Genomic DNA, 27,980 nt, shown 5'->3' on the forward strand with positions numbered 1-27,980 from the left:
AAGCTGTAAAGAACGACTGAGGGTAATTGGGAGGGCAGCTGTTAGATCTGGGCTGGTCCCTTTTCCTTATTCTGTGAGATGGTAACAGCCATGCTGTTCATCTGGATGGGGGCCCAGATAATGTGAGCTGGCAAAGGGTGTAGAAAAGAGTGTTCTGAAGTGCTAAGAAGCATCAGACTTTTAGTATGTGACTGTAATGAAATTTTCTGAACATGTCAGAGGAATGGATGAGAGGTTTTATGTGGTCTTAAATAGATAGCCCAGTCCCTCCCCCTCTACTCCCCACCCCCTTTTTAGCCATTTTAGAATGCTGGGAGAGTGCATGCAGAGCTCTACACTGATCTCCCTCCGTGCTCTTTCTCTGTTCCTGAGGGATAGATACCAGGTGCTCTTTCTTTTTTGGAGACAGTTTATCTCCTTTGCTGGCTACATCAATCACTCCCTTGGTGTCTTCACCTTGATTAAAGGGAGTTAGATGGTGTTACCAACTCTTTCTTCGCTGTCCTCTCCACCACCAAAGTTAGTTCAAAAAGAACCCACTAGTTAAAGGGAGGGCAAGTGCTGGATCTAGTCTGGTGCCTTCCCCATATAGTTAGATCTTTGGTTATATGTTCGCATAGCGCCCTATTCCTCTTTCAGAATAATCAATTCCCTGTCATTGTCCAGATCTGAGTCCTGCTTGACTACAAACGTGCTGAAGGTAGGAACTGTTTGTCTTGGACTTCGCTGCCAGCCCTCTGCAGTGTCTGGTACATAGTATGTTCTCCAAGATTTGTTAGGATAAATGGACTAAATAAGTCTTTTATTTTAGGGATTTATTGCTAATCACCATTTTTGTTGCTTTCATTAAAGTTCCCTCAAGCACTGATTTGTCCAGGATTGATCTTTGTTTGACCTGTTCTGCTAGTATCGTAAGCTGTATCGTAAGCTGTATCGTAAGTATGGTAAAATAAAATAAATATGGGGAAAGAAAAAATTCTAAAATTAGTTTCTAGTCTCTGCTTCTATAGTAAGTAGTTCCCTCTGAGCTAAGAACCAACATTAGACTGGGAACCTCTACAAGTTGGTTCTCCTTCCAGGCTGGGCCCATCTTTACTCCACAGTTGTCTCTTCTCATCGTCTGATGGCACCACTAAGGTAGAGCCAGAAGTGAAACCTCCAGGGTAGGTGCCTACAGCCCTCTTAGCCTCGGCCTTGCCCATGTATCAGTAAATTTGGGCCATATTCTCAGATAAGAGCTTTCTCAAGAATTTCTTTCCCTTTATGGTATGCGTCATATCGCTGGTAGCTATAGAGGTGTTAACCCTTCAGTGAAATAACTTTTTCGTCTTAATGACCTCATCTCCGCTCCTCATTTCTCGTGTGAAGTCAGCAAACCGCATTTCTAGAACTGGAGCTGCATGAAGGTGGAGTGTGTGTCTGTTTTGCACGCTGTGATACCTCCAGCACGAGGTATTACACGCGAACATTAGCCCTTCACATCTTGCGTAGCAATGACAAACCGTGGCCAGGACAGCACTTGTCCACCCACTTCTCAGAATTCTGCCTCTTAAATATAGGACTTAGGCAGGTCAAAGTTTGGGGGAAAAAAGGCCCCAAAAGTTTACAGCACAACCCATAGGTGAGCATATTCTGTAAGACGTCGCTTGAGATAAATTTCGCTTGGAGGGGAAATCGCATTTCTCTATACACAAATGTAAGGATGTCTATGCGCCGTGTGCCCTGCTTCTGGCTTCCCTATCAAGAGGGACACCCGACATAACAGACGTCGGGCCAGGCGCGAAGCTGAGCGGAGCCAGCGGCCGGCTGTCACTTTCTCCAGGTCCCGCCTTCTTTGGTTTACTTCCGCCCCACCCCGTTCTACGCAGACGGGCGGGGCCGGCTTGTCTGGCCAGAAAGGGCGGGGCCGCGGGCGCCCACACTTCCGGCACGCCTCGGGCGGCCTGGTCCGCGGTTACAACGCGAGGTGCGCGAGCTGGCCGGATGACGTCACGGGAGGCTGCGGCGAAGGGGCGGGGGTTGCATTGGGCATGCGCAATACACCCACGTCGTCGACCCGGGGCTGAGAGGGCGGGGTTTCCAGTGTGGCGGCGGAGCCCAAGGCCTTGCCGATTCCCGGCCGCGCGCAGGAAACTGGCGAAAGGAGTTCCTGAGCCCGCGAACCTGCAGCGGAAGTGGAAGGAGAACGTATGTGTGTGAGAGAGATCTGTGCCTGGTTTAACAAATCACGATAATATGCCCCCGAAAGGGTAGGGGCGTTGGAGTGAGCCCATGTTCCGAGGGTCCCTGGATGTCGGCTGGAAGGAGATTGAGATTGGCGGGGCCACCGAAGTTAAAATACAGCCCTCGTGCAATTCTAACAGATGTCATTAATTTACTTTTATGTCTCAGGGTGAGATAGTTGTTAGCCCACATTCTAGCGTATAGTTAATCAGGTTTGTGTTACAGTTTTTCCGGCGGGAGGAGAAGGGCAAGTTGGCAGTGGAAAGAGTGCATTTGGAACCTGGAACTGTCTCAGAAGGACAATGTTAGGTGAGATGCTCTGAATTTTGCCAAAGACTGCCCTGCCTCTTCTTCGTTTCACACTCCTTAAGGTTTGAATCAGAGAAAATAATTTACAAAAGATAAAATTTAGACGCCAGGGAACATATAAATCTAGCCCTAAGGCCAGAAAGGCACATGAATTTGGGTCTGAGGAGGACTAGGTCAATCACAGAAATCAGGTTGCACTGGTGACCCCATCTTATGTGGGCTGGGTTAGCGTTCCCAAATGACCTTTGGAAGATGCTGTATGACTTAGGGGAAGACTGTTGGCAGGTTTCCTGGTATGTCACTGGCTGGTGGTGTTAATTCCCTGCTCCTGCTTTGTTTTTAGGCCCTCAAGTGTCTGGAGCTCAGAGATGTGGCCCAGGGGAGGGAACTGTGGCTAGTTAAGGAGGACATGCTTGATGTTGCTTCCAGATCCCATGTCAACACCGAGTCCTCAGCTGCTGGTGGCAGCTGCTCAGCAGACCCTGGGCATGGGAAAGAAACGGGGCCTACCCCGCACTGTCTGCCTTCATCTGTCTGGAGAGGTACTGGCTGTGGCCCGGGGACTGAAGCCAGCTCTGCTCTATGATTGCAACTGTGCAGGGGCATCCCAGCTCCAGAGCTTTCTGGAGAAGCTGCAGGGCCTGGGCTTCCTGACCCAGGGACTTCACATCCTTGAGATTGGAGAAAACAGCCTGATTGTCAGTCCTGAGCATGTATGTCAGCACTTGGAGCGGGTGCTGCTTGGTACCATAGCCTTTGTGGATGTTTCCAGATCCCTACCTCACCCTTCTGTCCGCTCCCTGGACCAGCTTCAGGACTTGAAGTCCCTCATAGCTGAGATCATTATGCACTTACAGGGGATGCAGAGGGACCTATCCGTGGCAGTATCCTGCAGCAGGCTTTGTTCCTCAGACTGGAATCTCTGTACTGTATTTGGGATCCTCCTGGGCTATCCTGTCCCCTATACCTTTCACTTGAACCAGGGAGATGACAACTGCTTAGCCCTGACCCCTCTACGGGTGTTCACTGCCCGGATCTCATGGCTACTTGGTCAACCCCCAGTCTTGCTCTATTCTTTTAGTGTCCCAGAGAGCTTGTTCCCAGCCCTGATGGACATTCTAAACACTTGGGAGAAGGACCTTAGAACTCGATGTAGGACTCAGAATGATTTCACTGACCTCAGCATCTCCTCTGAGATAGTTACTCTGCCAGCTGTAGCCCTCTGACTAACTCCCGTGTAGAAGGTACTCAGTAAATAATTAGCTGTAGATCAGGGATGGCAAATAGGACTCCTCTCCACTGCCAATGCCGAGTGTCTTGAGAACACTAGAGAAGAATGCTGTCATCAACATGCGATGGGCCTGGGAACAGGTGGTGGTGGTGGCAGTATTGGTAATACATACTTGCCGTTTCTACTAGGGAGTCCTCCTGACTTAGCTGAGATGTCTATTCCTTTTTCACTGGATAGGAGATAAAAGAAAGATTGCGGAGAAGGGTGGTGGAGGACAAGTAGTACACTCTTGTATACTGTCTGTGGTATGGTATGGTAGCATTGTAAATACACCTACCTTGTGTGGGTAATATCTGCCAGAAAGTAGAAGGACTGCGCTTTACTGCATGTTTATATACCTCCAACTGCACTGGACTAAGGAGACTAGACCAGGATGCTCAGCTATTGTATATTTGTGATGTGACGTGTCTATAGAAATAAATGGAGAGTTCTGAGGAAGAGAGACTGTCAAGTGAAGTTTATCTGTTTATTTTACAGTAGGTTAAAAAAAATAATAAACTCAGAAATCAGTTGAGTTGGGAAAACCCACATGTTAATGTACCCAAACCTGCTGAGTTTTTAATTGAGTTTCTTGCTTCTGATTTTCCCCCAAGGCAGCTGTCTCACAGGTTATTCAGATCGGGCTGCCCTTGTTGCTCAGGAACACTGCCAGTGCTATAGCAATCATCACCATCAGCATCGATAGCCATCGGCCCCATTGCCTCTGGGAGGGGAGAGGGAGAAAAGAAAAAGAGGGTTGGTTGGAGAAGATACAGGCAAAAATAACCTTTCTTCTTCCATTCTAGCCCAATGGAAAACATTGGGTTGGTGTAGGAGAAAAAGCTTTTTATATCACTTTCTCACATTGTCACCTCCCTTGGGATAAAACCGCTTTACTGGTGGTCACTGGTCCATAAACCAGGATCGCTGGTCAAAGGAACCACAGCCAACAGGGGCCAGATACTTAAATACCAATATAACCAATCAAGGGCGGAAGATAGCAGAATTACATTACTCTCTTCATATTCCTCAAGACTTTTGCTCTCCTCATTCAGTCCGTGCCACTATGCTTAATAGGCTAAAAGAACACCATTTCATACTTTAGGTAATAGTCTTTCCTTTCAGGCTTAAGAGTTCCATGAAAATGAAGCTTGGATGCATAAGCCAGTGTTTCTTTCCATGGTTGCTATACTGTCAAGAGTTGTATATACCAAGCTGGATGGAACAGGCTGGCCAGATGTTGTCATGGGCTGATAAATTTTATCTACAAGGTTTGGCTAAAGAGGAATTGTCCCACCATCACCTAGGGCTATATTGGAGGATAGACCCTCTTACTCTGGCAGGTGGCTGCTGGCTCTGATTCAGATCTTCTCGACAGTTCTGTAGCTTACGCAGACAGGAGAGGTACTCGTCACTGAGGTTGTCTAACTCTGAACGTAGTTCTCTGCACTGCGGGGGAGAATACCACCAAGGTCATCACCAGTTCTGTGAGGGGGAGAGCCCAGGTAAGGGAGAGGGCCCTTTGGAAGTTATCCCTTCATTCATTTGAAATTTTTACCACCATCCTCCCTTCCCAGCCTTTCTCAGATTTCATTTTACCTTTCTACTATCTCACCTAGTTTGTCCGGAAGGTGTTCATTTACATTATTGTTTATAATGCATATTGTATCATATATTGTATATATAAGTGCTTTCATGTGACACTACAAATGCTTTGTAAATGGGGACACCCAAAAAGGAAGTTTTTACGGCACAGACGACCTAGAAATGATCTTAGTACAAGTCTCTTTGCTGGGAGCCAGGGATATGTTTGTGAGTACTAGATGGGAAGAGTTTTGTTACTTAAAAGACCATATAAAGTTTTAAGATACTCAATATAGGACAGAGTTTGAGGAGTTAATATGTTTATTAAATGTGTTTGAGTTTAGGTTGACTTTTCAAAAGGTATCTATTTAATAAAACCTTGAATTAAGATTGGTATAAATAAGGAAGGAAAAAGATTGACAAGTTAACCCGAAAAGCAAAGTCATTTTTTACAGGCAAATAAATATCTACAGGTGTTCAATCACAACCTAGTTGTTGAAATCCCTGTTCTTCGGTTTCCTCCCAGCAGCTCTCCGTACCCCTGTGGGCTGAGCCCCTCACTCTCTGAGGTCACATCTCACCTCCTTTTCCTTGGCCTGGAGCTGCAAAGTCTTCTTTTGCAGCTGGTCTCTGATATCCCAGTCTTTGTCCTTCCCTGTACCCTCAGGCTCCACTTCGTTATGGGAAGGCTTTGGACTCCACACAGGCAGAGCCTGATCTAAAAAAGCAGCCAGATTCTCAGTGACAGTGAGGCCCACACCTCTGAGGAAGGACCCTGTTGCTGAGAGATCCCCTAGGAGTGAGGAAGGAAGGGCAGGGAAAAGGGCAGCCTGTCCCTGGCTAGACTGCATGGCGTGGGATTCTCAGACTTTGAAAGAACTCCTATTGGGACCCTCCTCAGCCTGGACAGAACTGGAATTTGAGACCCTGGAGGACAAGAAAATCTTGCTTTTCCTTGTACCCCTAGTCCTGCCTAATGCCAGATCCTTTTAGGGAATCTTTATTAATCCAATTTCTCTGGCTATAGGTCACATCTTGTCTAGTCAGTCTGGGAGATCTGCTGTATGCTTCACTGTAACCCCCTTTCCTTTCTGTCCTCATTTCAGTCATGAAAATGACAATCATAGCCTAGAATTCATCTTCACGTGGTTAAGGGTGGTTTTTCAGACACCTGACAGTCTTACTTAGTCTTGTGAAGAGAGCACTGGACTAGCAGTCAGAAATTCTGGATTGTTGTCTTAGCTGTCCTTACTTTGTGTGACCATCGACCTTCATTTTATCTGTGCCATGTGGGCATAGTAATTTCTGCCCTGTATTTTGCCCAGTGATTGTGATGAGAAAGGGCCATGTGTACTGGATAAGTGAGGAGATTTGCTCTCTCCAGATACGTGATGAATTCTTCTGAGGAAGCTAAGGCAGCAGACTCTTAAGGGCTAAGATGAGGTGACTGTTGAAGGCAGCAGGGTTTAGACTTGGGAAGTAGGATGTGATTTGGAAAGTCAAGTGTAAAAATTGACATGAAATTCTGAGTTCAAAACCAATTTATTGAAATATTCAACACAGACATGTTTTCAGAGAGGGCAGAAATCCCTTTTCACAGTTTATATACCTCTCAGGATAGGAGGCTAACTAGTTGAAGTGTTCTCAAAGCCAATGATTAGTCTTTAAAATGCTTCCCCTGGTCCCTGACCTAACAGACTCCCAAGAGGCCATGTAGTCCATCCCCCGCCTCTAGGCAGGCAAGGAAAGAGCAGTATCTTAGAATTTGTGGAAGTAAATTTGCTGACCTTTCTTGGTTAAGAGTTTCTCCTGTTCTTGAAGCTGTAAGGATTGATCCTGAAGCAGACCTGTTGGAAAACACAAGAAACTTGTCTATGCTGGCATATTTGCTGCAGTGTCTTTTCAGAACTTGGTTTAGAACCTTGATCATTAAAGATGTTCCTAGCTGTTGAATTGTATCCCCCTAAATTCATATGTTGAGGTCCTAATTTCCAGTATCTAACAAATAGATACTTTTTGGAGATAGATTCTTTACAGGTGTAATCAAGTTAAAATAGGACATAATCTGATTAGCGTCCTTATAAGAAGCGACCATTTGGACACAGACACGCATAGATGGAAGACATGTGAAGAGACACAGGGAGAAGACAGCCATCTGGAACAGATCCTTCCCTCATAGCCCTGAGAAGGAACGAACCTGCCAACACGTTGATTTTGGACTTTTAGCTTCTAGATCTGTGGGAAAATAAACTTCTGTTCTTTATGTCACCCAGTCTGTAGTACTTTGTTATGAAGACACCATCCTTATATCTCTTCCTACTATGTCTTTAGCTTTAGTCTCTGCTTAAGTGTTATCTTAGAAGAAAAACTTTCTCTGATGACCCTGTATAAAATAGCAACTATTTTCCCTTAAACCTGCTTTATGTTTCTCAATAGCAGGTATTACTACCTGACACGTTTATTTGTTCATTGAAACTCCATACTCTCTTGCAGAGCTTACTTAGAATGTAAGCTTCACGAGGAAATGAACCATGTCAGTTCATTGCATATCCTCAGTGCATATATCCAGTATGTCTGGCACTTGGTGGGGGCTCAATAAATATGTATTGAATAAACAAAGGCATGATTTTGAAGTAACTTGCCCATTTAGCGCTACGAACTCGGCATCTGGTGGTGTTCTTTCTCCTTTTAGTCATTGCTGTGTGCTTGAAACTTCTGTGTCGGGTGTCAGGTTAAGGTGGTGGGCAGCCAGCAGAGCTATTAATTAGGTTCCCCAGCTTTTCAGAAATTGTCTACTCCTGAACAGTCCCTTTTCCTTTTTGGCCTCAATATGTAGTTTTGAAGTGGACAGAGGCATATGTACTGTGAGCTTATTTTCTGAACCATTCCTAGTGACAGAGGTCTATGTGACATATTCATGTACATAATAAGTTAGGAAATATGAGAACTGCCTTAGGAAACCTAACACTTTTTTTTTTTAAATAAATATTTTTTTATTTTTTTTTTAATTTTAAGTGTGTTTTTCCAGGACCCATCAGCTCCATGTCAAGTAGTTGTTTCAATCTAGTGGTGGAGGGCGCAGCTCACAGTGGCCCACGGGGGGGTCAAACCAGCAACTGTGTTGTTAAGAGCACCGCACTCTAACCAACTGAGCTAACAGGCCGCCCCGTAAAAACCTAATACTTTTAAAATATGCTGTTCTGGGGGAAATGCTGGTGGTTGTCATTGGCATAGAAGGAGAAAAGAAAAAAAAAAAAAGGACTTCGGGGCTGGACCGGTGGCTCAGGTGGTTGGAGCGCCATGCTCCTAACTCCGAAGGCTGCCGGTTCGATTCCCACATAGGCCAGTGGGCTTTCAACCACAAGGTTGCCAGTTCAATTCCTCGAGTCCCACAAGGGGTGGTGGGCAGCGCACCCTGCAACGAAAGATTGAACATGGCACCTTGAACTGAGCTGCCGCTGAGCTCCCGGATGGCTCAGTTGGTTGGAGCACGTCCTCTCAACCACAAGGTTGCCGGTTCGACTCCGCAAGGGATGGTGGGCTGTGCCCCCTGTAACTAGCAACGGCAACTGGACCTGGAGCTGAGCTGCGCCCTCCACAACTAAGACTGAAAGGACAACAACTTGACTTGGAAAAAAGTCCTGAAGTACACACTGTTTCCCAATAAAGTCCTGGGGAAAAAATACAAAACGACAGAAGCTAAGATATAACTTGTGAAGAGCTACATAAATGACCTTACTTCACATGAATAGGGTCTGAAAATGCACAGAGGTAGAGGAGATGCCAAAGGCTTGGCCCCCAATATCTCTGGATGCCTGTGTGGCAGGATCCCCAGAAACAGCAAAAAGCCACCTGTGCTACCTTCAGAATCTGGAAAGGAAACTTACTCTGCAACTGCTGTACTTTGGTCACCAGGGTGAGTTTCTCTTCTTCTGATCTCCTTAGTTGATCTGAAAACAAAATAATGCAAACCATAATAGAAGAACCCAAGACTTCATGAACTCAACACCTGAGGGTGGAAATTTGTAACAGGGACTGTCCTGTCATGGCCTCTGATATGTGTCGAGTGGCAGTAGCTCTTTCTCCTACTTGTCCCATTTCTGAAGAGGTAACCCAGGTATCTTGGATTTCATCTGCATCAGCAACGTGGGGTCGAATTAAGTGTAGTATTTGCACACAGTCTGCTCCTCTCAGCTGACGCAGAGGCTGGGATGGAAACCTTCACTATGCCTTGTGTCTCCACTGATCTCGCCCTTTCAAATTGGGATTGCAGCTTTGACATATGTGACATGCTGGGGCAGCTGTGATCTGGCTCAGGGATGGGCTGGGAAAGAGCTGATACTATAAGATTCTCTAGTGCTGAGAAATTAACTTTTAGCCCTGCCTTTCCCTCAAGGTAAAATGAAATCTCAAAGCCAACTAAACAAATGAATGGCTGAAGCCATTTTCTCCACCCAGCTTGCTTTCCCTGGGCTCACTCTGCCAGAGCCTCCAGGAGAAGGGTACCTTGTAGGTGCTGGGTGTCTGAGCTGCACAGGTCTCTGTCCCCCTGCAGGTGTTCAATCTTGGCCTGCAGTTCCTGGTGCTCGTTCTCCAAAAGTCGCAGAGCCTGGTTCATCTGCATGTCTCTGCTGTCTGCTCCCTGCAAGGAGCGGGAGGGGCGACACACGAGTAGGCAGGTCAGTGCTAGGGCGGAGAATGGGGCAGAGCCCAGGGGAGAGGAAAGCTAGAATTTTAGAGCTAGAAGGGGTATTAGGGAAATACAAATCTAGGGAAGCTGTTTATTTTTAAGTACTTCCCTTTGCTCTATTCCTCACACTTATAACAAACATGCATTAGATATTTTTTTATATTCATAAAGGACTCATTTGGGTAAAGGACCAAATTAAGGAACACCAAATCATCATTTTTAGATGTTTTCACTTTTCATTCTAGCATGATCAATTTTTTTTCCCCCACAAGGTATTGAGGTTAAAAAGAAAACTCCCTTTATAAGAGTTGCCTTGTAGGTGGTGGGAGAAAGAGAACAATTATTGACATGTGGATGCAATGCAGTGGCCAGCTGGGTTTCCTCCTTTGATAAGACACCCTGTCTCTTAGATGAACTGTGTATTCAGTCCCTGCTTCAGTAGAATTATAAAGATAAACCTTGAGGCAGGCCCTCAGAATTCCAAACCAAGGAAGTAAAGTCTATGAAAACTAATGGTTAGTATTTATTGAGGGCTTATATGCACCAGGCATTGTGCTAAGTGCTTGGCATGGATCACTTAACCCTCACAATAATCCTACAATATAACTATTATTATTGTCCTCATTTAGGGATGAGGAAACTACAGCTCAGGGGGTTAGTTACCTTCTCCATGGTAACGCAGATCGGAAATGATGGAACCATTGAGAATGCCCAGGATGTGGCAGGATATGTTAGTTAATACTCAACCTACACATAAATTAGTGACATTTGTTCTGTGCCAGTAGTGGGCATTTCTGAACTGGATACTCTCCTGGGATGGGTGCAGAGAGTGGGCTGGGATGTGGCAGTGGGCTGATGAATATTCCAGCCCTCTGCATTTGGACCGTATCATTCCAACGAACACTTTGTTTGCATGAGCAGTGAAGATATGCTTGCTAAACTCAAAATTAAACTTCAGAGCCAAAACAGTGAGCCTGGTACAAAGTGCGCAGTGAGTGAGGAACTGAAAGCCAGGTGCTCTCAGCTGCCTTTGGGCCCCAAACCCAGCAGCAGCCTCTCATCACTGCTGTCACCAACCCCCCCTTCCCTGTATACTGCTTCCTGTCCCCACCTCCCCACCCCCAGGGCCTGGTACCTGCAGTTTGGACTGAAGCACATGGAGCTGGCTCTCCAGCTCTCTGTGCTGGGTCCCCAGAGTCCTCCAGTCTTCCTTCAGGGCCTCATACTGGCTCTTCCACTCTTCACACTTCTGCTCAGCCAGAGCCAGGGACCGCTGAGGGAGGTGAAGGGAGAGGGTCGTACCTGGGGGGAGGGGTGGGGGTGGGGCGTGTCCCAGGAGTGGTGGAGCTGGCTCCTGGAGTCGCCCCCGGGTCTCCAGTCCCAAGCGCCGCCATGCAGCATCCCCACACCTGTGTGCTCTGCAGTTGCTGCTCTGCGCTCATTTTCTCCTCCAGCACTTTCTGCAGTGACTCCTTGGCCTTCTGTTCATAGCTGTTTTTCTGGTCTTCCATCTCCATTAGCACCTTTTTCATTCCCCAAGGGGAATATTTCTGTAAATTTGATGCAATTCAACAAATACACCTTGAGCTTCTGTGTGCCAGACCCTGAGCTGGGATACAGAAATGAAAAGAACATGGTCCTTGCCCACAGGGCAGAGAGACCAGTCATCTGGTGGAGCTTTGCTTCTAGGCTGCAGGTGGGCAGGGAGAGGCCTCAGGTGATGTGACACGAGTGAGGATAGCCAGCTGCCCTTGGCTTGCTGGGCATTTTCCCCTCGCCTTCCACAGGCACTTGAAATCCCACATTTCCAAAGGGAAACCATCTTTCTAAACCTCCTTTCTCCTGGGCTTCCCCTCTCTCAATGACCAGCATTATTCCCCACCAGCCTCCCCGGCCCTAAAGCACAGTCATCTTGATTTTCCCAGTCATCAGTTGGTTACCTTCCTTTGTCAAGTCAACCTCCCTTACGGCTCACACCTGCCTCTTTTCCCATTGCCACCGCCTTAGTTCAGGCTCTAATAATACTGTAACATGGATTAGTGTACCGTGTTTCCCCGAAAAGAAGATCTAGCCGGACAATCAGCTCTAATGCGTCTTTTGGAGCAAAAATTAATATAAGACCCGGTTATTTTACTATAATATAAGACCGGGTCTCATCTAACAAAATATAATACAAGAACGGGTCTTACATTAATTTTTGTTCCAAAAGATGCATTAGAGCTGATTGTCTGGCTAGGTCTTATTTTCAGGGAAACACGGTAATAGTCTTCCTATCTTTAAGACTTGCTTCCCTTCAATCTCTTTGAGTCCTGCAGCTCTTGCAACTATAGGGTTCTTTCCAAAATGCAAATCTGATCATGTCACAACGTGCTGAAATCTCTCAATGGGTTCTCAGTGTCCTAAGGATCAGGTCCAAACTCCTTGGCATGGCTCCTACGTACAAGCCCAGACTTTCATCCCATGCTGCCTCCACTCAAGCCAAACTGCTTGCAGATTCCCTAAGCTCTGTGCTTTTGGCTTTGCCTTTCCCCATTGAGCTGCTTCTGCCTAGAGCTGCTTACCCCATGGGTTTTCCCTGGGTAACTTCTACTCATGCTCCAGATTCAGCCCAAGAATCACGTAAGTTCTGATAAATCTTGATTAACCATCCCACCCCCCAACTCATCGTGGATTAGGTAGCTTTTCTTGGTATTTTCATAGTATCTGCGGCAGGTCTCTTTCCATTCTTTTGACTCATCTGTCTTCCTTATACGACTGAACACTTTCAGGGCAGGGGCAGGGGACGGAACATTTTTTTTTTTTTTTTTAAATCTTTGTAGCTTCAAGGATCTGAGAAATCCCCAATAAACTCAGTTAATGTTTTAAAATTCATACACTTGCAATTAAAAAATTCCTCCTATCATCAGGGTTAAGGAAACCAGAAAAGCAATTTCATAAATTCACTGGGGTTCTTGTCTTCCCCATGCCTTTCATCTTTATGCCCTGTTATTTTGGGGAAGGCAGGCAGCTTTTACTGTCAATTCTGGATTGTCCACTGGGTAAACAGTAGCCTAAATAATGGAAATTTAGGGATCAATATGAAGTCATTTCCATTTTGCTTTGGAATCATCTGAAACTTTGAATTTAAATGTGAATGAGTCTTACTTTTTTGGGATTTTCACTACAAAACGTATCCAGGAATTACTGGTTGAGGTCTTACATGGGTATGTCCCAGTGATCGGACTTAACTGCACTGATCACTGGCCAGCTTTACTGCTTATTGAAAATGACTGCATTGGCATTCTGGATATGTCAGCCTCTTGTGAGCTTGCTGGGCATCATTTAGCTCATAAGAGTCTGACAAAGGAGGTCGGTCACACTGAAAACACAAAAGTTGTGGATCAGCACATCTATAGACTGAAAACTCCATTCTCCTTTACGACTCCAGCTATGTGGCCAGGTCCACCTTGTGTCCCTAACTCCAGATGGAAACAGGCTGCCTGCTCTGTTTCATTCTCTTAATGACATCTCCCCACCTGTCAGAAACATATGACTTCTCAAGTGTGAAAGCTGATTTCCTTCTATCTCATGTAAGCCAAGATCAGACAAATTAAGAGCTTGCTGAAGTGGGATAACTGTGTCACAGGAAAGCGAAGAAGAGTCACAGTCTTTTAGTTTTGCCGAGGGGTTGCTACAAGATAAAAGTTGCCCATGGAATAAAAACCATTTTGCAAAATTTCATTAGAACATCCAACTGATCTGTTCACAGATTGAGACCTGTGCAGGTATATCGGGGTGGTGTGAACCATATTTACCAAGGCCCCCTCCCTACAGTTCCAGGTATTCTCAAGGTTCCCCTGGAGCTGGAAAGGGCTTGGTGCTGGGATTCCTTCCCAGGGTGCAAAGGGAAAGACACTTGGAGAAAGGGAGAGGAGGATGGAGACAGAGTATGGACATATGGTAAATTGGGGATCAAAGTGAAAATGGCAAAGCCAGAACTGGCTGATTAGGAATGGGTGCATTAGCCTTTATCAGGTGGCATTTCTAGTAAGTAAGATTGAAGTTGAAGCATTCTCCTTTAATTCTAGATTCCTGGCCTGGATGTGTTCTCCAGAATGCTTACCTGGGTACAGGTATACAGCTGGTTTTCTAAGGATTTCAGTTTGCCCTTTAGTTTGTCTTCATTAAGCTGTCCCTGGAACAAATGGGATGAGTTAATGAGTTTGGGCCAAAATATAGTGTAATACAGAAATGTTTTGTTCTGTATTTCCAGCCTACTGCCTAGAACATAGTCTGTGCTCAACGGGGAACCAGACTCTTTCAAGAGGTAGAGAGGAGGAAAGATAACAAAGGATGTTTGTGTAAAAGAGGATCTTTTCCTTTTTTTCTGGAACAGGAGAAGGAAAAATCAGACTGGTCCCCAAAGTCCTCTCTGTACCTTGAGGTTCTCTATGAAATGGCTCGGGGTATCATAGCAGAGGTCCACTTGAAGGAATGCTTCTAAGCTGTCATTTTCTAACCTCATTACCTCTCTCCCCTGTCTAGGCTCTTCTGTACACCTCACCTGTTCTCAGTCTTGTACATGGACCTTTATTTCAGAAGTGTAGGCCAATAAGACTAAAGGGGTCTCCCTTTCAGGAGGAATATACATTCTCTCCCCTACCTCGTTATGGGCTGAATTGTGGCTCCCTCACCTGCCCAAATTCATACGTTGACATTCTAATCCACAGTACTTCCTTCAGAATGGAAAGAGATAATTAAGTTAAAATGAGGCAGTTAGGGTGGGCCCTATTCCAATATGACTGGTGTCCTCCCTCATAAGAAGAGGAGATTAGGACATCCAGACACACAGAGAAGAACATGTAAAGACACAGGGAGAAGACAGCAGTCTGTAAGCCAACGAGAGAGGCCTTAGGAAAAATCCAACCCTGTCAAGACCTTGATCTCAGACTGTTAGCCTCCAGAACTGTGAGAAAATAAACTTCTGTTGTTTAAGCCACCCAATCTTTGGTACTTTGTTGTAGCAGCCCTAGCAAACTAACACACTCCCCTCCGTATCCCCACGCCATTGTACGCAAGATGAGCAGTTCTTTAAGAGAGCAAGAAATGGAGGAGAGAGATTAGGGTGTGTGTGGGGGGGGTGAGGGGTGGGGAGTAGCAAGAGGGCTGCCCAGAAAGCCATGTTGTATTTATTCATAAGCTGGTCTGTCTAATGGCATTTTGGACATTCCAAGAGGGATGCTGATCTCAAGGGAGAGGGTGGAAAAAAGCAAGCAAAAGGGGCTCTTATCTGTTTCTCTATTTTTCAGTATTTCAACCGAGTAGCCAACAACCTCCTTGTTTCTTTGTTCTTCCTCCACCTACGTGTATAGACTTATCCCTTTAGCCCAGGTAGGGGTTTTGTTCTGGCCCTGAGTTTGATTTAAGATATGGGCTAGGGGGTAATTGGACGGGGTAGGGAGAGGGTGCCATCAAGAGCTAGTTTCCCAGAGGAAAGGCTGTGATCCCTTTAGGAACAACAAATTTTCATATCCTTTCTCTGGCTTTCTCCAACCAGGCCCTGTGGGACACTGGTGAGGTCTAGAAATTATATTTCTCCTCAGGCCTGAGGCGCCATGGCTCCTCTCAGGTGGCTTGGATGTTTCCAACCCTCATAACCTTTCTTGTGTATAACAGCCTGGGGGCAGAGCAGGGGACTCTGTTTTGATGTCTGCAGCCTCAGTGAGTTTCAGGGCACCTGGGGTAGGCAGGAAGTGGTATCTTACAGCTCCTGTTTTGCTCTTGTTTGGCTGATTCTTCTAACCAGGGGCCAGGGGGCGCCCCCACCCTTGCGGCTTCCTGTATTACTCAGCTGGGCCTTGCAAAAGCAAGAGGCTTTGCCAAAAATAATTTTTCAAAGTGTCTCCTGCTATTAATGTTTTTCATAATGTCTCGTGTGAGAGCTGAGAGTCAGGGATTTGGCACGTACAATAACCACAGGGCTTTGGGACAGATAAAGATGGACAAAGACTTCCACTGTTCCAGGCTTTGGAGTAACGGGTTACAGGGCTGCGTTCCCCTGAGTGGCCTGTTCATTGTCAGTGCACAGGTCCTGAAATCCACTCCCTTTGCACCCCCACCTCCTGCTTCATTTCTCCTTCAGATGCTGAATATTTTCCTTTGCTTAAACTGTTACTATGCAGATTGCAATCAAACCCACTGAGTTTAAGGTTTATCTTGCTATATTTGGGAAGAAAACAGACCAGCCCAAGGCATATTCTTACATTTTCCCCATTCTCCTACCCCTTTTGGGTAGCTCCTCTCTAGTTCTTCCTTGCTATGGTTTTAATTCAATATTTTGCCTCTTCCAACTGTTTTTGTATTTTAGCCGCACCCTAGATTACTTTTCCACTCATGTTGCAATAGAAGACAATTTAGGATAGTCCTTTTAGTGGGGTGAAGGGCAACCCGAGCCTGGGTTTAAAAAAATATCTTGTCTACAGCTCTGCCTTCCCAGACTCCCCAAGGCAGGCAAGACAGTTGCAGCCAAGTTACTGCAAATGAGGCATATAGTTTCCTGGTCTGAGCCCCAGCTCACCCCACACGAAGCCCAGTACAGTATGTGGGCAGAAGCACTCTTTACAGGCCAATTGTGGACATTTTTGGGCCATCGCATCTCTGGAGCCCAGGGCTTGGGGAGCACAGTACCCCCGTTTGGAAAAGGAAGTAAGGCGGAGGCCATACACACCTGGTGCCGGTCTGAGGGCTTCAGCTCCTGCTTCTGTGTGGCTTTCCCCTGCCTCTGATCTGTTCTCTAGAAACACTAGCACCTCGCCGCAGAAGCACCAGCCCACGGTTTGTCTCTGCTGCAGCAGAGTGGCTTAGGACTTGCAGCCAATCCCCTGCGGCATTGTCACCTCAAGAGCTCATTTCCACTTTGCGGAACTTAAAGACCCACTTGTGCCCAGCTCTCCTTCTTGTATTGCCCAATTCTAGAGCTCACTTTCTCTCTGCCTGAACTGTTTCTGCTCTAAGGTTAGACCCAGCTTAGAGTCTTAGTAGTGCCCTAGGCTCTATTATATCCAAAAGGCCCAGAGTCAACTCCCTTGTTGGGGTTGTAACAGTTTACAGTGAGCTTCTCTGCATGTGAGGTTGGAGATTCAAACCGTGGATACCAAATGGGAAAAAGAAAGGCCTGACCTGGGCTGAATGTCCGAGTCCCCTTTCTGCCACATTCTCCCAATTGTTTTCCCCAGATATCACAGACTGGGGCTGCCCTTTCATTGAAAGGCTAGAAGGTTGAAATGTTTTGGGGGAAGCAAGAGCTATTAACTGAAAAGTCTGAGACTTATTTTCTTAAAAACAGGAAGCTGGGGGTTTGATGGGGAGGAGGAAAAAGAAAAGGGTGAATCGTGGGAAGGAGGGAGGGAAAAAACCCTAACCAGAGGAACTTCTTCTGCTCATCTGCTGGGATATGGAGTGAAACTGGCCCTCAGAGTCTACCTCGGAAATGTCTCACCAGCCTGTCCCCATTCCCACCACGCCTGCTGCACGTAATTCAAGCTCTGATTGTGTCTTACCTGCGATATTAGGAGAATTTTCACCACCCCCACACCCACCTAGAGCTAAGGTCCTTATTGTTGTCGGAGAACCTTTTAAAACGTGGGTCTCATCATTCACTTTCAATTCAATTCCAGAGCTATTAATTGAGCTCCTTCTAAGGGTGGGCCAGACATTGTAGGACTTTAAACCCGAATAAAGCATAGTTCCTTTGTTATCCTGCTGATTGTCTACAGCAGTGTTTTTCAAACTGGACGTAGCACAAAATCTCATGGACCTGAGATAGCTGTGTTTTTCCTCTAAAGTGGAGTCCATAAGTTTGAGATATCCTGTTCAACAGAAAAAGTTTAAACCTCATAATTCTAGAGATCTGTCTGAGGCCATTTCTGGTTCTATCTATGGAACTACTCTGACATGATGATCCCTTCATTTCAGCCACACTCCTCTACACCTAATGCTTTGTCATACCTATCCCTGTAATCATTATGATTTCTTCACCTTTCTTCTTTTTCTTTCCCATCATCATTACCACTCGTGTACTGGCAAACTCCTACTCATCCTTCAGGACCCAGCTAAAATGGTCCCTGTCCTTTAGAGGCTACCCTATTCCACCCCAGTCAGAATAATTGCTCTCTTCTCTTTTCCTTGTGCCACTTTGTAGACACTGCTGTTATAGCTTTATCACACTGTATTAGAGTTGTTTATTATACGTCTCTCTTCCTGGCTGGAGTGTGAGCTGCTCAGGAGCAAGGATCCTTTTCTTTCCTTGTAGCACAGGGACCAGTGTATAGTTGAAACTTATTCAATGTATGTTGAGTAAATGAGTGAGATGATCTCAATTTAGTTCAGCACCAGAAACCACCTGGCATGCACAGCTGTCTGCCCCAGGCTCCGAGTCTGCTGATGAAAACGACCTCCTTAAATCAAGAGCCGTGAACATAGACTCCTAAACCCAGGTACAATGACAGGTGTGAGGAAGGAGGGCTGAGCTTAGGAAATCTTTTTTACATCACTGCAAACATCTCAGTTTTGTTCCTCGCCCTCCCATTTCATCTCTCTGTCTAAGCACAAACCATCCATGTGGTAGGTTAGATGTTTATGGACGCCGGTGAGGTTGTGCATTCTCTCTTTGCACCTGGTGCTTTATGCTCTGTTGGTGCCAAACTGCTTGTGGCTTCCCGAACACCCTAGGTTTCAATGTGGGGTCCAAGGACCCCTGGAAATCCCCAAGACCTTTTCAAGGGAGATCTTCCCCTTTCCAACTACAGATCTGTATGAGGCCAGATTTTCCTCATAATGCTTCAACCAAAACAATGTTTTGCAACAGATTGAATGCGGAAGCAAATATGAGAATGTAGCTGTCTTCTGTTCAGCCAGACATTGAAAAGATTTGCAAAAGTTTAAAGCAATATTACTTGTCACTATTTAAAAAAAAATACATGTATACTTATTCTTAAAATTATATAGAATTTAGTTAACATGTAATGGATTTACTGTTGTTACTTTTAAGTTAATATATATTTGTATTAATCTTGGGATTATATATCAAGATTCTTGTTTTAATTTCTAATATGGTAAATTCTAATATGGTAAATATAAAAAATGTAGGAGGTTTTCGGGCCAGCCCAGTGGCTCAGGTGGTTGGAGCACAGTACTCCTAATGTCAAGGTCAATGGTTCAATCCCCACGTGGGCCAGTGAGCTGCACCCTCTACAGCTAAGATTGTGAACAACAGCTCTCCCGGGAGCTGGGCTGCTGCGGCCTACTGTGTGCTGCCATGAGCGTCTGGTGGGTGGCCCGCAGCCAGCGAGAGCTGCTGGTGAGCTCGGCTCATAATGCCAGCACGGGCCAGGGAGCTGTGTCCTACACAACTAGACTGAGAAACAACGGTTTGAATGGGGGAGTGTGGGGAGGAAGGCAGAAGAACAGGGGAAAGAAAATTTGGGAGGTTTTCAATACATTTTTAAAGAGTACAAAGTGGTCCTGAGATTACAAAGTTGGTGACTCATTGCACTAGACTATATCATGTCTCCTGGTCTTTGCCTGTGCTGTATCCCCTGCCTAGAATATAGAGTTCCTTCTTCCACATTTGCCTGGAAAATACTTACATAACTATAAATATTTCCCTCGTTCTCATCTTTTCTAGAGTTATTCATTCCTTCTTTTATACTACTCTACCCTGAAAACAATTTATTTCTCATATCTCTGCAGTGTTTAGGTGTTTGTCTCCCTGACAAAAACCATAAGCTCTCTAAAAGCGGGAACCCTGTCTAAGTAATCTCATTATTTCCAGTGCTTGGTACAGAGAACATGACCTATGAATATTTGTTGAATGAATGGACTAAAATCAGGAGGTCTGAATTTTCGTTCCAGTTTTGCCTCTGACCAGCAGTGTGACTTGAGGTAGGTTACATGTCCTCTTTGACACTCAGTTTCCTCATGGGCAAAATGAGAAAATTAGACTAGATGATCTCTAAGCTCCCTTCCCACTCTGACAGTCACGTCTGGGCTGAGTAGTAGGCGTATGTTGGCTTGGAGTTAATACTGGTGTGCATCCCACACGAAAAGAGTTGACATTTTCCACATTCAGTAATATTAAATGTACTAGGATGTTCCTTTTTTTCTTCCAATAAATTAAAAAAAACCTTTTGGTTCTGGGTCTTTCCTGGGTGTGTACCGTGTTTCCCGGAAAATCAGACCGGGTCTTATACCATATTTCCCCCCAAATAAGACCGGGTCTTTTATTAATTTTTGCTCCAAAAGATGCAGTAGGGTGTATTTTCAGGGGATGTCTTATTTTTTCATGTACAACAATCTACATTTATTCTTCTGGAACATCGTCATAACGTACTAAATGTGTCCGTCTGGCTGACGATCTTAACTGGGGTTTATTTTCAGGGTAGGTCTTATTTTCGGAGAAACACGGTAGTAGCATGGCCCTCAGTTGACGATCCTGGATTTAGCTGAGCCCTTCCATATGGTACTGTGAGCTGTGTGACCTCTAGGTCTTAGCACCAACCCCACCTCCTGCCTCTTCAGTAGTGAGAAAACCCCTTCTTTTGCTGGGATGGTACGGAAAGAATGAAATGGACACACTTAGGAGCCCTTGAGCTTTGTTCAAACAAAGATTTCACATCCGTTACCTTCCAAGAGTTGTCAGAGGCCCGAATCAGGGTGGACAGTAGGTCTTGGAGAATCACCATTTTCTGTTTTAGAACTAGCTCCCTTTGTAGAGCCTCCTAGGGGGCAAAATGCAAGAGAGTAAGATTAACCTGGCGGAGGAGGGATTAGATGGATGGAGAAGCGGAAGGGAGAGTTCATGTTACTTACTTTGAGGTACTCAGAAAGCTGAATGATTTCCTGCAGAGAAAGAAAACAGGTATTCAAGGCTCTAGTTCTCCTGAAGTCCACGAACATGGAACCAGAGCCAAGGTTGGCTTGTGTAGGGTTAACTTTCTTCCTTGGTTCAGACAGACTCCCTCCAGCCCTCCATGTCTATGCCCGTCCAGGGAGAAGGTGCCCTTCCATCCCAGCTGAGTTTATCATGGAATTCCGGAATATCAGAGCTTGGAGGAGCTTAAATGCCATTTGATTCAACCCCTCCAAGGTGAGGAATTTCTTACCTTATCTAGAACTGCAACTCCATAACTGGGAAGAGAAGAAGTAAAAACAAAAATGACAATGGATCAAAGAAACTAGCATATCAGGAGGCAATGGCTTGTTTCCTTCTCTAATCTCTTTTGGAAAGCCAGTATGGTGGGGAAGGTCTTCCTCTATCTTAATTAAGGTGGACATGGAAAATCATTGTGTCTTCCTCTATCTTAATTAAGGTGGACATGGAAAATCATTGGTGAGGGTATTCAAGCTTAGAAGAGAGGACTGGATGGGATGTGAGGGAGTAGACAAGGGACAAGGGAGCAAACTCACTTGGTTTGCTGACTGGCATCGTTCTTAATTGTTGGCTGTGCTTCTTTTGCCTTTGTCTGGGTGCCTAAGAGATGGAGGATAAGGTGATTTAGAACCCACAGGGGAGGACGTGGCGGAGGTGGGGAGGGTGCGGGACTCTCCACTGCCAGCGAGCTGGGACTGGCTGGCAGGATTCTCTGCAGGCCCCAGTGAGGGAGGGAGGCTCTGCTCTTACCACGGTGGTGTTTGGGTGGCTGCTTGATGGGAAAGTCTTGTGGTGGAAGGCTCCCTGCTTGGGAGGGGAGGTGATCGGCCAGATCCCTCCAGACGTCTGAGAGAGGATGCTGCTGCTTTGGAAAGACCTCAGAGCTGGTCCCTGACACCTGGAAAGCAAGTGAGGGATGCTGGAACCCCAGAGCCATTTAGAATAGGATTCTCCAGCCGATTGCAGAAAGATGAACCAATGATCAAACTGCAGGTCCAGAAGACCCAAGTAACCCCTTGAAACCTTCAAAGCTACAAGGTTATTTGCCCTTGCCCTACCTTGTCCCGGCTGGCAGGAATGGTTCTCTTCAGAATAGGCAAATCAGGAGCTGGGCTTGTCTCCAATTCACTCTTTAGAATCCCTGACCTACCTTGTTTGGTCTCATCCACTTACACAGCCAGCATGGTGATATGGAAAGAGACTTAGTCTGAGTGGGGAGTGAGGGGATCAGGCTCTGATAGCCTGCCTTTCCCAGGTCTGGGTCTCCTGTCTGTGTAATGAGTTTGGCGTAGATGATTTCTGAGGTCCCCTCTGTATTCTAGAGGTGGCTTCCTTCCTCTTAGTAACAGGTGGAATATCGCCGAGGTGTGTGTGTGAAGAGAAGGTAAAGTAGGGAGTTGTAGGGAGGTTGTAGTAGTAGTTGCCACAGTTTAGTCCGTTCTTTTTATATTTTGTTCTTGCACACTCAAAAATTCTATGCTTGTAACATCACACTAAAAGACTAAGGAATGCCCTGGTACCTAATCCTGGAGACTGACTCAATCCCAGAACTGAAGATAACAGGCTCAGGTGGAGTTCTTTAGCTAATTGTGTTTTCTGATCTTTTTCTCCTTAAATTTGTTCTTCAACGAAAAGCATTCAGAAACCTTCTTGCCTTAGAAAGTACACAGCTGGTTTTATTTTACAGTTGGGCTCAAGGTGCATTTTTCTGAACAACGCCTCCTATCGTGGACAACAGATCCAGCAGTTATGAAGCCCTGACGAGCACCTACGCGGGGCACGGCACAATGCCAGGCATTTCCAGGGAATACAGCATCCCTGCTGTCAACGTGCTCACAACGTGGACAGGGAGACACAGCTAGTTTGCTGGCTGAGGTCATTTCCATGTACCCTGATTTTTGCCAACACTGCTTCTTCCTAGGTCAGACTAATGGGCACTTTAAGAGTTACTTAATCTTAGAGGATTTATAACCTCATAAGGACCACAGAGAGCAGAGGTGGCCCGGAGAAGCCAGGGAAGGCTTCCTGGAGCAGATAAAGCCTTGCTGAGTAAGCTTAGTAGAGCTGGAATGATCCAAGAGAAAGAGAGAAGGTGGGTGGGTGCAATAGCCTCACAGAAGAATAGAGGAGAGAGAGAGAGAGAGAGAGAGAGAGACATCAAGAAGATTGGCCTGTGTAACTGGCATAAATAAAACTCAGTAAATTCTTGTTGAATGATGGGTGAAGGAGTGCTGTAGAAGATATGTATAGATTGCCTAAATTTGACTGATACTATACTAGGAATTAACTGTGGAATTGTTTCTAAAATTATTTTTTCTCTCCTATAAGGCAAGTGCAAAACAAAAAATACCTAAACAAACAAACAAAAACCGCAACAACACATATCTCTGAGTGAGTAAGTGGCTAAGGGAGACTGCTATATGACTGAGGAAGAAGGGACTCAATTTAAATCATTTCGTGACCTTGAGCCCACCCACCCCATTAGCACCCTTCCCCCAAAGGAGTGTGTCCCTCGACATGGCCCACCTGCTGTCTGGGGGGAGGGGTCCTGTTGGCCCAAGACAAGGGTTTCTTGAGGTCAGTCTCCTGGCCTGTCCTCCTGGAGAGACCTTGCTCCCTGGCCCAGGAGCTCTGTGCCTTGCCTTTCTCCTCTACCTCCAGGTTCCTTCTCTTGAAGAACTGCTGCTGTCGGGCTCTCTGGAGCTGTTCTCTCTGCTGGGTCCTCAGCGCCTTCCCCACCTGGCGGCAAGTGGTCACGTTGGGGCGGCAGCGGCGGCTTTCACGGGTCTCCTGCCGGCGTTCACACTTGGCCTCGTAGCTCTCAGCCCACTGGGCCAAGCCATGGGGAGGCCTGGGGTCCGGGCTGATCATTATGACCTCTTGAGCACCTGTTGTGCTTGGCTTCCAGTTCCTGGAATAGCTGCGTGGGTCTGCCAAATGCCAAGGGGGAGGAGAAGGGGAGGGGTCAGGAGATGGGCAGAAAAATGACCATCTTCCTGGACAGGGGGCAGGAATAGCACATACGTGTGGGTTGAGAACTGAGGAGGCGATGATATCAAACTGGGAGTCAGGACTCCTGGGTCCAGTCTCTACGCTAATTTCTGCTTTTCTCTGGCCTATGTTTCCTTCTCTGCAAAGTGGAAAGGTCTTTCTGGCTGCCACTTCTTCCTTGACCAAACATCTCACCCTACCTCTAAGTCAGGGGACCGTGAAAAATAATTAATAAAAATTATCATGAGCTTGTAACCTTTTGGATCGCAAGGAAGTGTTCATTTTCCAGGGACTTCTAGAGAACAACTTCAATTGGCTCACTGTTCCCAAATCTGAAGGGAAAGCCAGTGTCTTCACAGCTCTCTTGGCCAAGTTGTTACTAGATTGGGTAAGTGGCTCTTCTCCAGGCCTGGAGGGATAACCAGAATCCCCAAGCTGTGGCCTGTCCTGAGACCAGCACCCTCTGCTTTCTTCTTAGCCCTTCGCAGCTAACTTGTGAGCTGGTCCTTGGCTTTGTCCAGGAGGGAAACCCCACCCTGGTTATTCCAATCAGGAATTCCTGGGCATCCCACTCTCAGCCCAGGACCAGGTTCTGACTCTCGGGTGAAGATCAGCTCAAACCAGTAGTGGCCAAGCATCTGCCACATGCCCATTGCTGGTGAAACCCATTTCAGAGCTTCCAGCTTAATAACTCTCCAAACTGAGTGTTCCATTTTTTTGGAATCACCTCCATGTCAAAGCTAAGTATGGTGCCAATTCTGCTTTCCTTAGCCCACACACAGACTGTGCCATCAAAACCAGCAATCACACAAGTATACCTGGATAAGGCTATTGCGAACAAAAATGAAACAAAAACAAACAGAAACAGTAACCAAAAGTCCCTAGGCCTTCATGTAGAAGCCACACTTTGTGGCCCCTTTACATGACCTTACCTGCTACTCACATACCCCCAAATCCTTCTTCTTTCTCTGTGCCATTCTCTCTCTCTCCCTCACCTACCTTCTGCAAATTTGTTTATTCTCCTAAACCCTCTGATAGCTTGGCTGAGCTGGATCCTGAGCACTGGGAATTCTGTGCCCTGTCTCCACTCATCACTGGAGTGACTGGGCAGGAAGGGGGACTCCCCCTTACAGCTTCCGCTTCTCCTCTGGGTCCCACAACCTGACTACCCACTACCCTGGGAAACTTAGTTCCTGGGTGCGTCAGAGAAGGGTACCCCAGTGTCACCAGGAGCAGGCCTTAGCCAGCTGTGGCCCCTTGGGTTTATTTATAGGTAAGCAGACTCAACAGGCAGCCTCTGCCCCTTCATGGGCCTTCGCTGCCGGCTGGCTCCGTCCGGGCTTCTCTGCAGGACTCTTGCTCTCTCTGATCACACCACTCATTCCCCAGGGTCCTGGGCAGGGACGTCTCATTCCTGGAGAGTGGTCAAGCCCTGCACGCTCTCACCTGCCTGACTCGAGGCTTGGAGGGGCGTATTCTGGTCTTGGGCCGGGCTGACCTTGACCAAGCAGAGCTGTAAGGTGGTCAGTGCTTGTCCTGTGGTCCCATCCATGGATGGCTCTCCCTTCTTTCTAGGCTTTTTGCTCACTCTGTAGGGGTCCCCTGACTTCCCACCTGCCACTTTCTTTATTTAAAAACCTAGATAAGGATCTGAGGGGCCCTTTCATATTAAGTTATAAATGACTGGATGGCAGAGACTGGGATTATGTGCAAGTGAATTCCATGTCCAGAGTCTACACCATGGCATCCTGTGCCAGAGCCCTGGCTATTCTGCCATGGATGGGGAGGTGGGGGAGCCCTGGCTCTGGGCTCAAACCGTGTGACTTCATGTCCTGGCTCTGTCACCTACTCCCTATGTGCTAAGCCTCAGTGTTCTCATTTATAAAATGAGAATCTACCTCATGAGGTTATGAGGATTACAGAGAAAATGCACACCAAGTATCTGGCACAGCACACAATACATGTTAGCCTTCTGCAATGATAATAAAGGTAAGCTATGATTGTGACTAGCCCTGTCCTGCTGATCGCGGATCCTGAAGACTCAGTGCTATGAGACAAAGGCCCCAAAGTAACCTCGCACTCCTAGGACTGAGAATGCCCCATCCTCTAATCCCCCATCCCTTTTCTCTTTGAAGGGGTACTGTTTACCACAGGAGAAAATGCTGGCCCCGGGATGGAATCGTATTTACTACTCTGGTTCACCTGACCTCTGGGTTTGGGCCACAAGAGAAAAGACTTCTCTGCTTCTGGACACAACCAACTTCTCCATTAGGCCTGGTAGAAAGGCAGAGAAGAGATGGGTGCCCAGCCTGCCTGCATCCGCCATTAAATGTGGGGTGCCCACCCTGCTTGGCTCCAGGTAATCAGCAGGCTTTGTAGAGGAGGCAGATCCCTGCTTCTGGAGAATCCTCCTACCGTCCTACTGTGTAGAGGGAAGGGCCATGGGGAGGAGATAGAGAGGTCTGTGCACCTTACCAGGCTGTCTGTACTGGTCTGCTGAAACACACGCTGCCCTGCTCTGCTTCCTGAGAGGCAGATGTTGGGGCTTCTTACCCAAGTAGGGCGTTGCAGTCGAAATGGTTCCTTAGAGAAGGGAGCATTCCTCCCCCACCCAGGGCCTCACCCTGGTCAATTTGGTGTGGACAGCTGAGGGGACTCATACCCAGCCTTCTGGGACATCTGGACTATTCTGTTCTGATTTGCTTAAACATAAGAGGCCATGGAGGACAGCTGACGGACAGGGAGGGGCTAAAGAAGAAAAAGGAACTGGTCCCTCTCTGATTCACCGAAAGGTCACTGGGCCACTGCCCGGGCTTTCTGGCATCTGTGGGGTGCCCCTTGGCAGCCTGACAGGGCCCAGTTGGAGCTCGGGGGAGATGAGGCACTGGCTGTGGGAAGCTCTCCTCACTGCCAGAGGGAGATATCAGCGCACTGCCCTTCACCTGACAGTGGTTCGTTGCTGCCTCTCCAAGTCTCTGCTCCTCCTTCCTGGCTCTGTGTGCAGTGAATGGCTTCCTGCATGGACTAGGCCTTCCTAGTCCAGAGCTCTCAGTGTGAGCTTAGAAAGGTGTACACCTCAGGGGCTGGAAAGGCAGCTTCTTGTTTTGGGGATCCCTGCTTTGAAGGGAAATGGAAAAGGTCATTAAATGAAGCCCCTGTCACTGGGTAGCCTGAAACCTGTCATCTGATTCACTCTAATTTAATCTAACAGGTGGAGCAGAGGAGCAGTGGAAGCTCTACCGCTGTGCTGTGGCCAGTGGCTCTGGAAACCAACACAGGATGCTTTCTTGGTTATCGAACACCCAACACGCTTAAACTACACCATCCTCTCTTGTGTCTTCCCCTTCAGCCCAAGGAAGCTTGGATGACAGACAGTCTTCTGTCCCACCCCAGAGTCAGAGGCCCCCAACTTGGACAAAAAACATCTTCCTTCTCCGTTACCTCAGGTCTCGGGCTCCAACCCAAGCAGCTCAGGAAAGCCTTCCAGCTCCTGGGAAAATCTTGGTTCTGGTCTCAGATGGGGCAAGACAGTAGCTGAGTAAAGTGCAAGCTCTCAGTCCATGGCTTTGTGCCCCCTTAGCATTTCCCTTCTCGGTACTGTGTTTCTTTTCACACAGAAGCTTTGCTGAAACAGGAAGCAGACAAAGCCACAATGCTTGCTCACCCCAGTTCCTCTCTCTTGCTCTCTGGCACAATCTGAGTGGGCCCCTGAACCTTTGAGGCCCCCAGGGCTGGGCTCGGGAACTCCTCCCATCAGCAGGCACCCTGGGCACACTTCTCTTACTATTGTATTGGTCTGAACTTTCGGACAGTTTCTTTTCTTTTATTGAGCTCTTAGACAATTTCGAGTCAAGATCCCTTTTCAGGAGTAGACAAGGATGGGTCTCTACGTCAGATTCAAACTTTGCAGTTTCTATGAGGTGGAAAAATGCCTTTTTGACCTAAAAACGATGTTCCTAGTGTAATTCTTTCATGTATATCAGGTAGCTCTCTGTGTAAGGATT

General features: G+C 46.8%; 2 protein-coding genes across 3 annotated transcripts; one reads left to right on the forward strand and one right to left on the reverse strand.

Annotated features, from left to right (window-relative positions):
* Positions 1–2,051: 2,051 nt before the first annotated feature.
* C22H1orf74 (chromosome 22 C1orf74 homolog) lies at positions 2,052–4,128 on the forward strand. The gene is made up of 2 exons (XM_033092795.1): positions 2,052–2,187; positions 2,876–4,128. The coding sequence occupies exon 2, from the start codon at positions 2,949–2,951 to the stop codon at positions 3,756–3,758; it is 810 nt and encodes a 269-aa protein (XP_032948686.1). The 5' UTR covers positions 2,052–2,187; positions 2,876–2,948; the 3' UTR covers positions 3,759–4,128.
* Positions 4,129–4,275: 147 nt separating this feature from the next.
* Positions 4,276–27,681, reverse strand: TRAF3IP3 (TRAF3 interacting protein 3). 2 transcript variants are annotated; one of them, XM_033092797.1, is made up of 17 exons: positions 27,418–27,681; positions 26,919–27,093; positions 23,512–23,915; positions 21,736–21,883; positions 21,522–21,585; positions 21,218–21,242; positions 20,925–20,954; positions 20,738–20,833; positions 14,179–14,250; positions 11,486–11,626; positions 11,212–11,349; positions 9,893–10,028; positions 9,274–9,336; positions 7,174–7,233; positions 5,968–6,104; positions 5,138–5,251; positions 4,276–4,526 (listed from the first exon to the last, which is right to left on the reverse strand). In XM_033092797.1, the coding sequence occupies exons 2-17, from the start codon at positions 26,995–26,997 to the stop codon at positions 4,437–4,439; spliced, it is 1,797 nt and encodes a 598-aa protein (XP_032948688.1). In that variant the 5' UTR covers positions 26,998–27,093; positions 27,418–27,681; the 3' UTR covers positions 4,276–4,436. The 2 variants fall into 2 exon arrangements, with proteins under 2 accessions (XP_032948688.1, XP_032948687.1); XM_033092796.1 differs by lacking the exons at positions 4,276–4,526; positions 5,138–5,251; positions 20,738–20,833; ... (5 more) ...; positions 26,919–27,093; positions 27,418–27,681 and adding an exon at positions 16,783–16,954 and having other exon boundaries at positions 5,967–7,233.
* Between the last annotated feature and the right edge of the window lie 299 nt (positions 27,682–27,980).

This window comes from Rhinolophus ferrumequinum, chromosome 22, assembly GCF_004115265.2.
Source record: "Rhinolophus ferrumequinum isolate MPI-CBG mRhiFer1 chromosome 22, mRhiFer1_v1.p, whole genome shotgun sequence".
In the NCBI taxonomy this organism is placed as follows: Eukaryota; Metazoa; Chordata; class Mammalia; order Chiroptera; family Rhinolophidae; genus Rhinolophus; species Rhinolophus ferrumequinum.

Coding starts and splice junctions, on each gene's coding strand:
- C22H1orf74 (XM_033092795.1), top strand. CDS start 2,949: ATGTTGCTTCCAGATCCCATGTCAACACCGAGTCCTCAGCTGCTGGTG.
- TRAF3IP3 (XM_033092797.1), bottom strand. CDS start 26,997: ATGCAGGAAGCCATTCACTGCACACAGAGCCAGGAAGGAGGAGCAGAG. Junction 23,916..26,918: donor CAGCAACGAACCACTGTCAG/GTGAAGGGCAGT, acceptor GGCATTTGGCAG/ACCCACGCAGCTATTCCAGG. Junction 11,350..11,485: donor AGCAACTGCAGAGCACACAG/GTGTGGGGATGC, acceptor CACCTCCCTCAG/CGGTCCCTGGCTCTGGCTGA.